Source organism: Hyla sarda, unplaced genomic scaffold (assembly GCF_029499605.1).
Source record: "Hyla sarda isolate aHylSar1 unplaced genomic scaffold, aHylSar1.hap1 scaffold_385, whole genome shotgun sequence".
NCBI classification, from domain to species: domain Eukaryota; kingdom Metazoa; phylum Chordata; class Amphibia; order Anura; family Hylidae; genus Hyla; species Hyla sarda.
This window is the reverse complement of record NW_026610404.1, coordinates 157,989-172,758: the sequence shown is the minus strand read 5'-3', so window position 1 is coordinate 172,758 and position 14,770 is coordinate 157,989. Positions and strand designations below refer to the sequence as shown.

General features: G+C 42.3%; 1 protein-coding gene across 1 annotated transcript in view; it reads right to left on the bottom strand.

Annotated features, from left to right (window-relative positions):
- LOC130332655 (receptor-type tyrosine-protein phosphatase O-like) overlaps positions 1–14,770 on the bottom strand; it is a gene marked incomplete at its 3' end in the record, with an annotated part of 168,328 nt that overhangs the window by 110,820 nt on the left and 42,738 nt on the right. Inside the window, 4 exon segments of the mRNA XM_056553817.1 lie at positions 5,239–5,670; positions 5,914–6,066; positions 12,376–12,534; positions 12,754–13,027. Of these exon segments, the coding sequence (XP_056409792.1) occupies positions 5,239–5,670; positions 5,914–6,066; positions 12,376–12,534; positions 12,754–13,027 (1,018 nt within the window).

Here is a 14,770-nt window from a genome sequence, read left to right as displayed (position 1 = left end):
CAATGCGACAAAATCTGCTGCAATGCGACAGAATCTACATAGAAACATAGAGTGCGTCGGCAGATGAGAACCATTTGGCCCATCTAGTCTGGCACACAACCCGACAAAACATGTCGGGTTTGCAATAGTAAATGAGGGCCCTTCTCTTTATTCTGTAGGTCCATACGGTTAAAATGATCCCCTACTTATATAGGTTGGATTTTGTCGCACTTCTGGAAAAAATCATAACTACATGCAGGAAAATTTATACGTTTAAAATTCTCATCTTCTGACCCCTATAATTTTTAAATTTTTCAGCGTACTGGCCGGTATGAGGGCTCATTTTTTTGCACCGCATTCTGACGTTTTTATCGGTACCATTTTTGCATTGATCGTACTTTTTAATCGCTTTTTAGGATCTAAAAAGTTACCAAAAATATGCTATTTTGGACTTTTGAATTTTTTTGCGTGTACGCCATTGATCGAGCAGTTTAATTAACTTCTATTTTTTTAGTTCGGACATTTACGCACGCGGCGATACCACATATGTTTATTTTTATTTACTCAGTTTTTTTTTTATGGGAAAAGGGGGGTGATTTAAACTTCTTAGGGAAGGGGTTAAACGACCTTTATTAACTCTTTTTTTGCAGTGTTATAGCTCCCATAGGGGGCTATAACACTGCACACTGATCTTTTACCCTGATCCCTGCAAAGCCATAGCTTTGCATGGATCAGCGTAATAGGGGGTTGATTGCTCAAGCCTGTAACTCAGGCTTGGAGCAATCAAACACCGATCGGACGCGACGGAGCAAGGTAAGGGGACCTCCGCTCGCATCCTAGCTGATCGGGACATCGCGATTTTATTGCGATAGTCCCGATCAGCCCGACTGAGCTGCCGGGAAGCTTTACTTTCGTTTTTCAACGCGGGATCGACCCGGTGTGATTCGGGGTCACGACGTGACCCCGTTTTAAACACTGGGACCGGGCGCAAGGCATACAGGTGCGTCCTTAAGAGGTTAAACAACACAATGTGACTCCAAGTAAATGACACTTGTGTGAAATCCCACTGTCCACTCAGGAAGAACACTGATTGACAATCAATTTCACATGGAACAGACAACAGGTGGAAATTATAGGCAATTAGCAAGACACCCCCAATAAAGGAGTGGTTCTGCAGGTGGTGACCACAGACCACTTCTCAGTTCCTATGCTTCCTGGATGATGTTTTGGTCACTTTTGAATGCTGGCGGTGCTTTCACTCTAGTGGTAGCATGAGACGGAGTCTACAACCCACACAAGTGGCTCAGGTAGTGCAGCTCATACAGGATGGCACATCAATGCGACCTGTGAGAAGAAGGTTTGCTGTGTCTGTCAGCATAGTGTCCAGAGCATGGAGGCGCTACCAGAAGACAGGCCAGTACATCAGGAGACGTGGAGGAGGACGTAGGAGGGCAACAACCCAGCAGCAGGACTGCTACCTCCACCTTTGTGCAAGGAGGAGCAGGAGGAGCACTGCCAGAGCCCTGCAAAAATGATCTCCAGCAGGACACAAATGTGCATGTGTCCACTCAAACGGTCAGAAACAGACTCCATTAGGGTGGTCTGAGGGCCCGACGTCCACAGGTGGGGGTTGTGCTCACAGCCCAACACCGTACAGGACGTTTGGCATTTGCCAGAGAACACCATGATTGGCAAATTCGCCACTGGCGCCCGGTGCTCTTCACAGATGAAAGCAGGTTCACACTGAGCACATGTGACAGACATGACATGAGTCTGGAGACGCCGTGGAAAATGTTCTGCAGCCTGCAACATCCTCCAGCATAACAGGTTTGGCGGTGGTTCAGTAATGGTGTGGGGTGGCATTTCTTTGGGGGCCGCACAGTCCTCCATGTGCTTGCTAGAGGTAGCCTGACTGCCATTAGGTACCGAGATGAGATCCTCAGACCCCTTGTGAGACCATATGCTGGTGCAGTTGGCCCTGGGTTCCTCCTAATACAAGACAATGCTAGACCTCATGTGGCTGGAGTGTGTCAGCAGTTCCTACAAGAGGAAGGCATTGATGCTATGGACTATGCCCGTTCCCCTGAATCCAATTGAGCACATCTGGGATGTATCGCTCCATCCACCACAGACTGTCCAGGAGTTGGTGGATGCTTTAGTCCAGGTCTGGGAGGACATCCCTCAGGATACCATCCTCCACCTCATCAGGAGCATGCCCAAGCGTTGTAGGGAGGTCATATGGGCACGTGGAGGCCACTCATACTACTGAGCCTCATTGTGACTTGTTTTAAGGACATTACATAAAGTTGGATTAGCCTGTAGTTTGATTTTGAGTGTGACTCCATATCCAGACCTCCATGGGTTGATACATTTGATTTCCATTGATAATTTTTGGTGATTTTGTTGTCAGCGCATTCAACTATGTAAAGACGAAAGTATTTCATACGATTAGTTCATTCATTCAGATCTAGGATGTGGTATCTTAGTGTTCACTTTATTTTTATGAGCAGTGTATAACCCGAAGAAGAAAGGAATTATCCTTTGTCCTGACTTTCCATGTATTTGTACTATCCCCCCAAGTATCTGTACCGTGTTGTAGTAATAAATCATTGTGACCACCTGAATGTAAACCTATTGTGTCTTCCATCACCGGAGAAGTGCTACGTACCGCAGTCAGGTTTTAGGGAAGATTCCCTGCCCGGAATAACCCAACAATATTTTTACTGTTTCCATATTACCAGATATTTTACTTTGTATATATTTCATAAAATACACACATATATATATTATACATACACACACAGTGGGGATCAAAAGTTTGGGCCCCCCAGGTAAAAATTTGTATTAATGTGCATAAAGATGGAAAAATCTCCAAAAGGCATCAAATTACAGATTAGACATTCTTATATGTCACCAAAAGTTAGATTTCATTTCCATCATTTACACTTTCAAAATAACAGAAAACAAAAAAATGACGTCTGCAAAAGTTTGTGCACCCTGCAGAGTTAATATCTTGTACTGCCCCCTATGGCAAGTATCACAGCTTGTAAACGCTTTTTGTAGCCAGCCAAGAGTCTTTCAATTCCTGTTTGAGGTATCTTTGCCCATTCTTCCTTACAAAAGTCTTCCAGTTCTTTGAGATTTCTGGGCTGTCTGTCACGCACTGCTCTTTTAAAGGGGTTATACAGGAAAACCTTTTTTATATATCAACTGGCTCCAGAAAGTTAAACAGATTTGTAAATTACTTCTATTAAAAAATCTTAATCCTTGCAGTACTTATGAGCTTCTGAAGTTTAGGTTGTTCTTTTCTGTCTAAATAATCTCTGATGACACGTGTCTCGGGAACCGCCCAGTTTAGAAGAGGTTTGCTATGGGAATTTGCTTCTAAACTGGGTGTTTCCCGAGACACGTGTCATCAGAGATTACTTAGACAGAAAAGAACAACCTTAACTTCAGAAGCTCATAAGTACTGAAAGGATTAAGATTTTTTAATAGAAGTAATTTACAAATCTGTTTAACTTTCTGGAACCAGTTGATATATAAAAAAAAGTTTTTTCCTGGAATACCCCTTTAAGGTCTATCCATAGATTTTCAATTATGTTAAGGTCAGGAGATTGTGAAGGCCATGACAAAACCTTCAGTTTACGCCTCTTGATGTAATCCCCCGTGGATTTTGAGATGTGTTTAGGATCATTATCCATTTGTAGAAGCCATCCTCTCTTTAACTTCAGCTTTGTCACAGATGGCATCAAGTTAGCATCCAAAATTTGCTGAAATTTTATTGAATCCATTTTTCCTTCTACTCATGAGATATTCCCTGTGCCACTGGATGCAATACAACCCCAAAGCATGATTGATCCACCCCCATGCTTAACAGTTGGACAGAGGTTCTTTTCATTAAATTCTGTCCCTTCTTCTCCAAACGTACCTTTGCTCATTCCGGCCAAAAAGTTAAATTCTAACCTCATCGGTCCTCAGAACTTGTTTCCAAAATGCATCAGGCTTGTCGATATGTTCATTTGCAAAGTTCAAACGCTGATTTTTGTGGTGAGGACGTAGAAGAGGTTTTCTTCTGATGACTCTTCCATGAAGACCATATTTGTACAAGTATCTCTTTATAGTGGAATAGTGAACCACAACTCCAGTGTCTGCCAGATCTTTCTGGAGGGATTGTGCAGTCAAACGTGGGTTTTGAATCGTTTTTCTCACAATCCTGCAAGCTGTTCTGTCTGATATTTTCCTTGGTCTTCCAGATCTTGCTTTAACTTCCACTGTTCCTGATGACTGCCATTTCTTAATTACATTCCGAACAGAGGATATTGACATCTGAAAACGTTTTGCTATCTTCTTATAGCCTTCTCCAGCTTTGTGAGCGTCAACTATTTTCAGTTTCAAATTTCTTGACAACTGCTTAGAAGAACCCATGGTGCTGATTGTTGGGGCAAGGTCAGATGAGTCTGGGCATTTAAAACCTTTGAGATTGACATCACCTGGTCTTCCCAGATGATGATTGAGAACAATCCATGACACTGGCAGGACTCAGCTTTGCAAGGGGGCAGTGCATGCTATAAATTCTGCAGGGTGCCCAAACTTTTGCAGATGCCATTTTTTCATTTTCTGTTATTTTGAAAGTGTAAATGATGAAAACAAAAGCTAGATTTTATTTTCATCATTTACACTTTCAAAATAATAGAAAATGAAAAAATGGCATCTGCAAAAGTTTGGGCACCCTGCAGAATTTATAGCATGCACTGACCCCTTGCAAAGCTGAGACCTGCCAGTGTCATGGATTGGTCTAATCTGTAATTTGAAGCCTTTGGGAGATTTTTCCATCTTTCCTTGGCTTCTTTATGCACATTAATACAATTTTTTACCTGGGGTGCCAAAACTTTTGATCCCACTGTGTGTGTATATATATATATATATATATATATATATATATATATATATATGTGTGTGTGTGTGTGTGTGTGTGTATATATATTTTTTTATAAATATATATATATATATTTATTTTATATTCTTCTGTACCTAGTATCAGAACATATGTGCAGTGCGGATGTGATGATCCTGAGATTTTTTGGCTGCTGCACATGGTGAAGATATTCAATGGGATTTTTATATAAAAGCTGGCACCATAAGGACATGTTCACATTCAGGAAAATCTGAAATTATTTTTAGTTGTAAACAACCGAAAGCCAAATAAGTCCTATTCTCTGTGTGAGACAGAAGTCATGGCGGTCAGGCGTTCATACGTACCATCTCTCTGGATGTAGATGTTAAAACCATCAAAGGCGGTCGGGGGCTTTGGAGGGAACCAGTTGACTAGGAGCCTGAATGTGGGAGGAGCTGGCTGGTCGTGGGTGTCATCAGAGGAGGAGATCAGGAGGGTCTGATTGCCATAGTTGAGGGGGATTTCATTCACGAAACCGTCACTGTCGGGGGTCACACTTTGGTTTACCCACCAGTAGGGCTTTGACGTGGTCACAATGTTCGAGGGTTTATAGTCGCTCCAGTTATAGGATGAGATGGCGGCTGAGCTCTCAAACTGATCCTCCAACATGTCCGCCTTCTCTGGCAAGGGATCATATCCAGCTGTTCCAGAAGGAAAGACACCACGAGGCAAATCCTCAACCTGGCTCTGGTTCAGCAGCAAAATCTGTATGGAGATGTTCCTTGGTGGGTAAGGACCTTAAGACAAAAGAAAAACTGCTTAATATGTACCTGAACCTGTGCTGCGTCCCACAACCCAGGCCTGGCCAGGACTCGCCAAAAGCTGCTTCCTCCATGGTCTACTGGGCCCCCATAGGTCTTCTTTGGCATCGTGCAGTGGGATAACTCAGAGGGCACATAGATGGGGAATCTGGTGTTGGTGTCACAGGGGTCTTACCGGGGATATTTGTGAAGTTTTTTTGGGAAATTCTGGCCACTCACCGGTCCTGTGCTGCTGTGGCGTGTGCCCGATTCCGCTGCTCTCCACTAAGGTGCTCTTATTGAAGGAGGCTTCCGACACCAGCTGGAAGGTAACATCACGGTAGCAGGTTCCCGGCAGCCAGTGATTGAACACAGTTTTACCCTTGAAAAAATCTGTTTCAAAATAGAGAAAAACATTTTTTGGTTCCCTGAATAGGTCTGGGGCTCCCAGTAATATCTATTCCCACTCACACTCAATGAGCGGACACTGTGTGTGTAGTGTGAATGTGTGTGTGTGTGTGTGTGTGTGTGTGGGGGGGGGGGAAATGCTGGTGGAGCTGCACACTGGATCTAATTCGCAGGTTGGATTATTGCGAGCATTGCTATTATTGTTATTAGGGTATTTGTTGGCCATATTGTTTATTATTTGTAGTATTATTGTTATTAGGAAATTTGTAGGCCTTATGTATAGCCTTTTAGTTTTTATTATTTGTATTAGTGTTACTATTGTTATTAGGGTATTTGTTGGCCTTATTGCTTTTATTATTTGTAGTAGTATTGCTATATTTATTTGTTGTTATTACTAGAGATGAGTGAACGGAAACCGGTTAAACCTGGTAAAATGGCATCTTAAAGCTTCTAGCCAGCCAATCAGGAGGCAGTATAGGGACGGATCAAAGGCACCAGAAGAGCAGCTGCAGTGGCCATTTTAGGCAGAGCATCTGTGAGGGAATATTCATATTGAATGTGTCTTTTCTTGCAATTTTTTTTAACTGACAAACAAGGGTGGGGCATAAACTTGGGCAATAGTGTGTAAAAAAATAAATAAAAAAATAAAAAATTGTCCATAACTATCCATAAGCACAAAGTGTAAGTCACTTAAAAAATTTGGGGCAATTTTTAAGCTGTCTAGTCTTAGTAAAACTGTGTGAGCAGAACATCCCAGGAGCCTTCACCTACACTAACCAAAGCTGTGTACACTTTGTGCTGCATTTGTTCTGTCAGGGTAAAATTGGCGTTGTTGCCAGTGTGACCGTTATGGTATCCTCAGGGGAGAAGCTGTGAAAAGTTGGAATTATGACTTATCGATAATTCAGTTTTCATGTGTCCATCACGACAGCACTACATGATATTGCCCCCTATCTGCATAGGAACAGGAAGCACAAGAGAGGTTAAAGGCCCCTCCCTTCATACCCCCTCAGAGCAGTTATTAAATATATATATATATATATATATATATATATATATATATATATACGAATACATATATAAAATAAGGGTGGGAATAAATAGGTGCTGTCATGATGGACTCATGAAAACTGAATTATGGGTAAGTCATAATTCCCACTTTTCAGATCGTCCCTCAGGACAGCACCACATGAGACATACCAGATAAATGTAGATTGAGGGAGGGACCACGGCCTGCAGCACCTCTCGGCCAAACCCAAGGACCTGAGAAGAGGCCACATCCAGCTTATAATGCTTGTAGAAGGTGTGTGGAGAACACCATGTAGCCGCTCTGCATGTCTGTTCCAGAGAGGCCGAAGCTCTCTTGGTCCAGGAGACTAAAACCGCCTTAGTGGAATGAGCTTTAATGCCGACTGGAACAGCAGTATAAGAATGACTGATTGCCGATTTGAGCCATCTGGAAGTAGGAGTTTTTTTAGGATTTATTCCCTCTATTTGGTCCTTTTTGTTGAACAAACAGGTTAGAGTCTTTCCTCCAGGTCTTAGTAGTCTCCAGATAATGTAAGCCTACTCTCCTGACATCCAGTTTATGGAATTCTTCCTGCTTTTTGTTCTTGGGATTGTCACAGAAAGAGGGAAGAATTATGTCCTGAGATCTATGAAAATTAGACACGACATTTGGAAGAAAGGCAGGATTGAGCTTTCAAATGATCTTATCATCAAGCACTGTAAGGTAAGGGTAATCAATAGACAAGGCTTCGATTTCACGTACTCGTCTGGCAGATGTTATTGCCACTAGAAAAACTGTTTTCCAGGTAAGAAACTTGATAGCTGATTCTGATAAAGGCTCAAAAAGGGACTTAGTTAGAGATGATAATACAAGGTTCAAATCCCAAGGGGAAGTAAGATTAGATATTTTCAGTCTTATTCTGGATACTGCTGAAAAAAATAAAATAAAAAAACTTTTGACCCATTTGTGTTCAGCAATGCTGACATAGAAAAAACTAAGATAAACCTAAATCAAAACCATCCTGCAGGGAATGTAATATAGGCCTGGAGGAACCACACCATGATAAAAATTCTCTCCATTGTTTAAGATACACGGAGGATGTAGAATCCTTTTCACTTTTTTAGGAAGGTGTCAACCACTTTCTTAGAGAGACCCTTTTGTTCCAGCAAAAGCCTCTCAATGTCCCTGTTGACAGCTGGAGATTCTTTAGATCTGTGGAGATTTGTGGAATAGAGGGTCTTGACACAATAGATTGTCCCTCTGAGGAATAAGAATGGGCTCCACTATGGCAAGTTCTGTACTGAACCAGCTTCTCTTCGGCCACATCGGGGCTATGAAGATGAATTTTCCTCTTCCTACTCTCTCCTTCTGAAGAGCTCTCATGATTAGAGGAATTGGCGGAAATGCGTATGCAAGATTGAAGGACCATACTTTTTGAAGAGCGTCCACAGCTTCCGGGGTTTCTCTTGGGTTGAGAGAAAAGAATTGATGAACTCTGCAATTCTTCTGAGAGACAAATAGGTCTATCGCAGGAAGGCCACAGCTTTGAGTCAGGGAGATAAAAACTTGAGCATTCAGGATCATTCCCCTGGATCCAAAACATGGTGACTTAAAAAAAAAAAAGAAAAATCGACTGCTGGGTTGTCTATTCCCTTCAGATGTGCTGCAGAAAGGGATAACACATTTGTTCTGCACAAATTAATATTTTCTCTGCTAGAATCTTCAGGGGTGTGTGTCTTGTTCTGCCCTGATGGTCGATAAAGGCCCCTGCTGTAGTGTTGTCCGAATAGACCTTTACATGAAGGCCCCCACTAGATTTTTTGAAGCTTTTAAGGCTTTGAATATTGCTTTTAACTCTCAATAATTCAAAGAACAGGTTCGAGTTTCTTTAGACCAGGAACCCTGAAGTTGGAGTTCTTCCACCATAGCTCCTGAGCCCCACAGACTGGCATTTGTTGTTATGGAGATAGATGGATGAGAGATCCATGGTAACCCAACAAGATTTTCCTTTCTTCGGCCACCACTTTAGGGATTTCTTTACAAGAAGAGGAACCTTCATCTTGTTCCCTAGGGAGAACTGAGAGTGATCGTAGGTCTCCAGTATTTGTGACTGAAGAGTTCTGGGATGACTCTGACACCAGGGTACAGCTAATATGCAGGAAGTTATGGACCCCAGCAGGGACATGGCTTTCCTGAAGGTAACAGTTTTCTTCTGCATTATCTCCTTTATCTTCTGTTGAATAGAGGATACTTTTTCTACTGGAAGAAAGGTCTTTTGTACCTCTGAATTCAGGATCATGCCGAAAAATCTCTTGGGTCTGAAGGGAGAAAGATCCGACTTCTGGAAATGTATTATCCAGCCTAAGTTTTGTAGGCATGACACTGTCCGCTGGAAATGCAGAAAGAGGAGGTGATAAGAATTGGCAGTAATCAGTAGATCGTCTAGGTAGTAGCTGCCACATTGGGGTTAATCTGAGCAGAGCAAGAGTCCCACAATTTCCTTAAAGGAGAACTCCAGAATATAAAAATTGCCCCCCATACTGCCGGAAGTAAAAAAATAAAGATGTACATACCTTCCTCTGCTCCCCCGGGGCCTCCGGTAACCGGCTCCGGTCTCCACTGTGATCCTCTTCCTGGTGGTCGGAGAGTCATACTGCACTCAGCCAGTCACCGGCCGCAGTGAAGTCCCGACTCGGCCAGCGATAGGCTGACTGGCAGTGTGAGAACGCTTCAAGACACACAATTCTTCACTACACCGCCACCTGCTGCCGGGGCCGAAAACGTCACACTGCCACTCAGCCTATCGCCGGACGAGTCGGGACTGGTGATTGGCTGAGCGCAGTATGACTCGCCGACCACCAGCAATTAGGAAGAGGATCGCGGCGGAGACCGGAGGCCCCGGGGGAGTGGTGGAAGGTATGTACATCTTTATTTTTTAACTGCCGCCAGTATGGGGGCCAATTTTTATATTCTGGAGTTCTCCTTTAACAATCCGTCCATCTTCCGATCTAATGGATCTTTTAGTTGAGAGCTATCCGCAAATGGTAAAGAAGTCTTCTTAACCACTTTAGATACTTGTACGTCAATTTGTGGAATTTCGTTCCATAACTTCGTATCCTCCTCATTAAAACAGAAATCGGGAATGGAATTTCTTGGAAAGTAAAAGTCTTTTCTCAGGTTTTTTCCATTCCTCAAGAATAAGATCCTTAATAGTGTCATGAACAGTGAAAACCTGTTTAGCTCTCAATCCCGCAAACATGAGATCTTGGATAGAAGTGGGTTCTGCGGTTTCAGGAATAGCATTTCTGACAGCATTAACCAGAATGTCCTGAGAGGAGAAATAATATCTCTTATTCCTCTGGGTACAATAACTGGGCTCAATAACTTCACCTTCCTCTTGAGAATTGAAACCCAAAGAAACGATATCTACTTCAGAATCTGAGTCAGAATTTACAAACACAGTGGTTTTCAGTCTTTTTAAAAGGAGGAGGATCCGAAAATGAAAGAAGATCCGAAATCTGCGAGGGATCAACCGGTGGAGATTGATCAATAATCTGAGCTTTAGGCAGAGCCGCAGCAACAGAAGTTTGAACTTCAGATTTTATAATAGAATGAAGTTTCTCCAAAAAAGACGGTGATTTCCACTGAATTATCTTATCCATACAGGCTTTACATAAGGGCCTATTATATCCTTCATGCAGTATAAGGGTACATTCCCACACGGCGTATTTGCTGCGTATTTGCTGCTGCGTATTTTATTTTCTCTGTTGAAGTCAATGGGTAGGAAAATACGCAGCACCAAATACGCAGCAAATACGCAGCAAAATACGCCACGTGGGAACGTACCCTAAGAGCACAAACCCCACATTTCTTCTGTTTAACTTTAGGTTCTTTATCCTTAGATTTCTTCGGGCCTCCTTGTCTCCCTGAAAGGAGAGAAGGGAACCCATAAGAATAGGGAATTATAAACATAATTTCCCTCCCAAAAAGAAAGTAAGTGAACCCCCAGTGGGTCAGCTACTTACTGGGTTGCTGGGTCCTGTGTGCTCCAGAGATGCAGAGCAGGCAGAGACCAAACTATCCACGGTGATCCAGAGGATGTTGGATAGACCTGGGCTCCCTTATATGTCCCAGGGTTTGAATTTGGCAACATATTTGGACTTCCGGTCTCCAGCCAATCACAGAGGATGTACGTGCATGCCGCGTCGTACGCGCATGCCTCGTCGCACGCGCAACGTTCCTACCGGCTGAACCCGGAAGCAGCCAGGGGAACCAGGGGACCCAAGGCCGGCCAAGTGAACTAGGTCCCCAGCATAAACTCCCGGAGGACCGCAGTGGACCAGAGAGGCGCCTAAGGAACAGGCCACGACCCGGTATGGGAAAGAAGAGAGGTAGGCCGATGGGACCCCGTCTGAGCTCCACCATACACAGTCTGCAGGAGTAACAGGTATAGACCTCTCTGCACCCCTGCTCCATAGGAACAGGAAACACTGAGGGGGTATGAGGGAAGGGCCTTTTAACCTCTCGTGCTTCCTGTTCCTATGCAGATAGGGGGCAATCTCATGTGGTGCTGTTGTGAGGGACGATCTGAAAACAAGGGTTTTATATCACTTTAACAAACACGTTGTTCTCAACTAGGTGGTAAAAAACTTAAAAAATCATGGTGCTGTGTGACTCCAGTTAGTGTATTACTGGGCCTTCATGTGGTGACATCTAGTGGTTATTTGCCTATGTTGTAGGTCTGCTACTAAACACTTTTTAACCCATTACAGCTACCATGTCTGTAGCCTTTAACCCTAATATCAGAGACAACTGCAGAGCCGGTAGCATCCGTAGTCACCCTCTCCCTCCAAGCTTACGGTAACATCGGCAGTATGTTTGTTTAACTATCCAGCGCTGTAGCTTTACATGTATCTCTGCATTGCTCTATAGAATAAGGAGGTATAATGCCATATGTCAGTAAACGATAGAAAGATAATGCACTTACTGTTTCTCTGGATATTTATGCTTTTAAAAAGTATAAATATCCTCTAGTGCAGTGTTTATAAAAAGCTGTGGGTGCGGCAGTTTGCATCCATTTCCCCATTGACATACATGTGGCCATAACTCTGACATGAGTTTTAGGGTTATTGCTGGTTAGTCTCAAACAAATTCAGTCTGATCCGACGTTCAGCGAAGCGGCCGAAAAGTTTGCTCATGTTATTAATGAAATGATTCTTAGTGTTACTGTTACTATCACCATCATTGTTACCATTATCACCGTCATCGTTACTAGAGCTCCTTACCTTTGTACAACATTGTGCGGAAGTTTCTCCCTTCCCAGTAGCTGATGTTGACTCTCGTGAAGACGTTGAATTTTTCAGGATAATAAACCTCGAATACGACTCCCGTTTCTGGTGAGGGTTTATAGTCATGGATAACAACCCGGCTGACCGGAAGCGGTTCTGCAAGACACAACCAAGAATAACTTCTAGTGGTCATAGGTGGTCACATCTCCTTTGGACATAACAGTAATAGGCTCTGATGGTTTCCACTATCAAACTAGTAGTATCCCCCTCCATATGGATTGCTACAATACCCTATACCAGAGCACAGAATTGGCAGAGGGTTGGAGACCTTCTTTAGCTGTTTCTCCAGATGGGATCTTTGCCAGATATACTTACTGGTAAGAACAGTCACTGATCTTGCTGGTCTTGAAGCCAGGTTGGCATTTATCACCATTAATGTGATTATGTAATAAAGTCCATGGTAACTGGCATTGAAAACCAAAGGATTCGGCAGTGAGCTGTTAAACTCTTCAAACTGGAAGAAGTAGTTCTTAGATTCCCCGGTGATTTTCACAACATACACCGAGGATGAAGACGTCACATCTGACTCCTCCAAGGAGATGAGGATCAAGTTGTCATCTGTCACCGTCACTTGGAAAAGGAACGATTTCTAGAAATAAACGTCAATGATATGAAATGGCCATTAACGAAAAGAAATTGTTTTTTCTGTTACTGTAAATAGCGTAGAGTACCTGGCTCTGTTGCTGTATCCACTGTATGTAATGTTCTTGGTTATGTATCTGCTACATGTAATGTTCTTGGTTCTGTATCTGCTACATGTAATGTTCTTGGTTCTGTATCTGCTACATGTAATCTTGGTTCTGTTACTGTATATAGCGTAGTGTACCTAGCTCTTTTGCTGTATTCACTGTATGGAATGTTCTGTTACTGTATCTACTATATGTAATATTCTTGGTTCTGTTGCTATATCCACTGTATGTAATGTTCGGTTACTGTATCTACTATATTTAATGTTTTTGGTTCTCTTGCTGTATTTACTATATGTAATATTCTGTTACTGTATGTATTAGGGATGCACCGAAAGGGAAATTTTGGTCCGAAACCGAAAATTTAGGCTGTGCTTGGCGAAAACTGAAACTGCATTGCTCTGCCCATTTTTTTTTAAATAAAAAGTTTTTATATAACATTTTTCCGTACACGGGGACATATGAGGGCTTATTTTTTGCGCCGTGATCTGTAGTTTTTATTGGTACCATTTTAGTTCTGTTTTATTTTATTTTTTTTTATACTTTTACATTTTTTTCTGATAAAAATCCATATTTTTGGACTTTGATTTTTTTTTATGTTTACGTCATTCACTGTCGGGGTTATTAACATAATATTTTTAAGACCAAGACATTTACGCACCTGGCAATACAAATTAGGTTAATTTATAAGATTAAATTTTTTTTTTTTATAGGGGGCAAGGCTCACTTTTATTAAAGGGGTAGTCCAGTGGTGAAAAACTTATCCCCTATCACCTCCTTCTCTGCTCCCCGACAGGCGAGGTCCGGCCCAGCCAAGAGAAGAGAGGTAAAACCGAGAGGAAATATCCGGCTGTTATTTAACAGGGCCTGGGAACACCGTACGTGTTTGCCCCGAGTCCCGCTGCGGCTATGCACTCGTGTCATAGCCGCAGCGGGACTTGGGGCATACAGGTACGTCTCATGCGCCCAAGATGCCCTGTGTCATTTAGGTGTTAGGCCACGCCCCCCCCCCCCCCCCCCCAAAAAAAAAAAATAAAAAAATTTCGGCCCAGAATTCCATCAGCCGAAAATGCCCCTTTTGGCATTTTCGGCTGATCGAATTCCGGGACGATAATTTTTGCTGGCCGAAATTCCAGTGCATCCCTAGTATTCATTGTATGTAATGTTCCTGTTATTTTACTGTATCTATTACATGTATTGCTACTGGTTTTGTCACTGTATACACTGTATGTAATATTTTGTTCATGTATCTACTACATGTAATGTTCTTGTTATGTTACGGTATGTACTATAATATTCTGTTACTGTATTTACCGTATGTAATGTTCCTGTTCTTTTAAAGTATTTATTACATGTATTGCTCTTGGTTCAGTTACTGTATCCACTGTATGTAATATTTTGTTCATGTATCTACTACATGTAATGCTCTTGTTCTGTTACTGTATTTACTATTTGTAATGTTCTGTTCCTGTATCTACTATATGTAATGTTCTTGGTTCTGTTACTATATGTAATGTTTTTGGTTCTGTTACAGTAAAACAGGAACATTACATACAGTAACAGAACCAAAAACATTACATATAGTAACAGAACCTAGAACATTATATATAGTAAGGTGAATGAATTCAAAAATAGATGTGTGTATC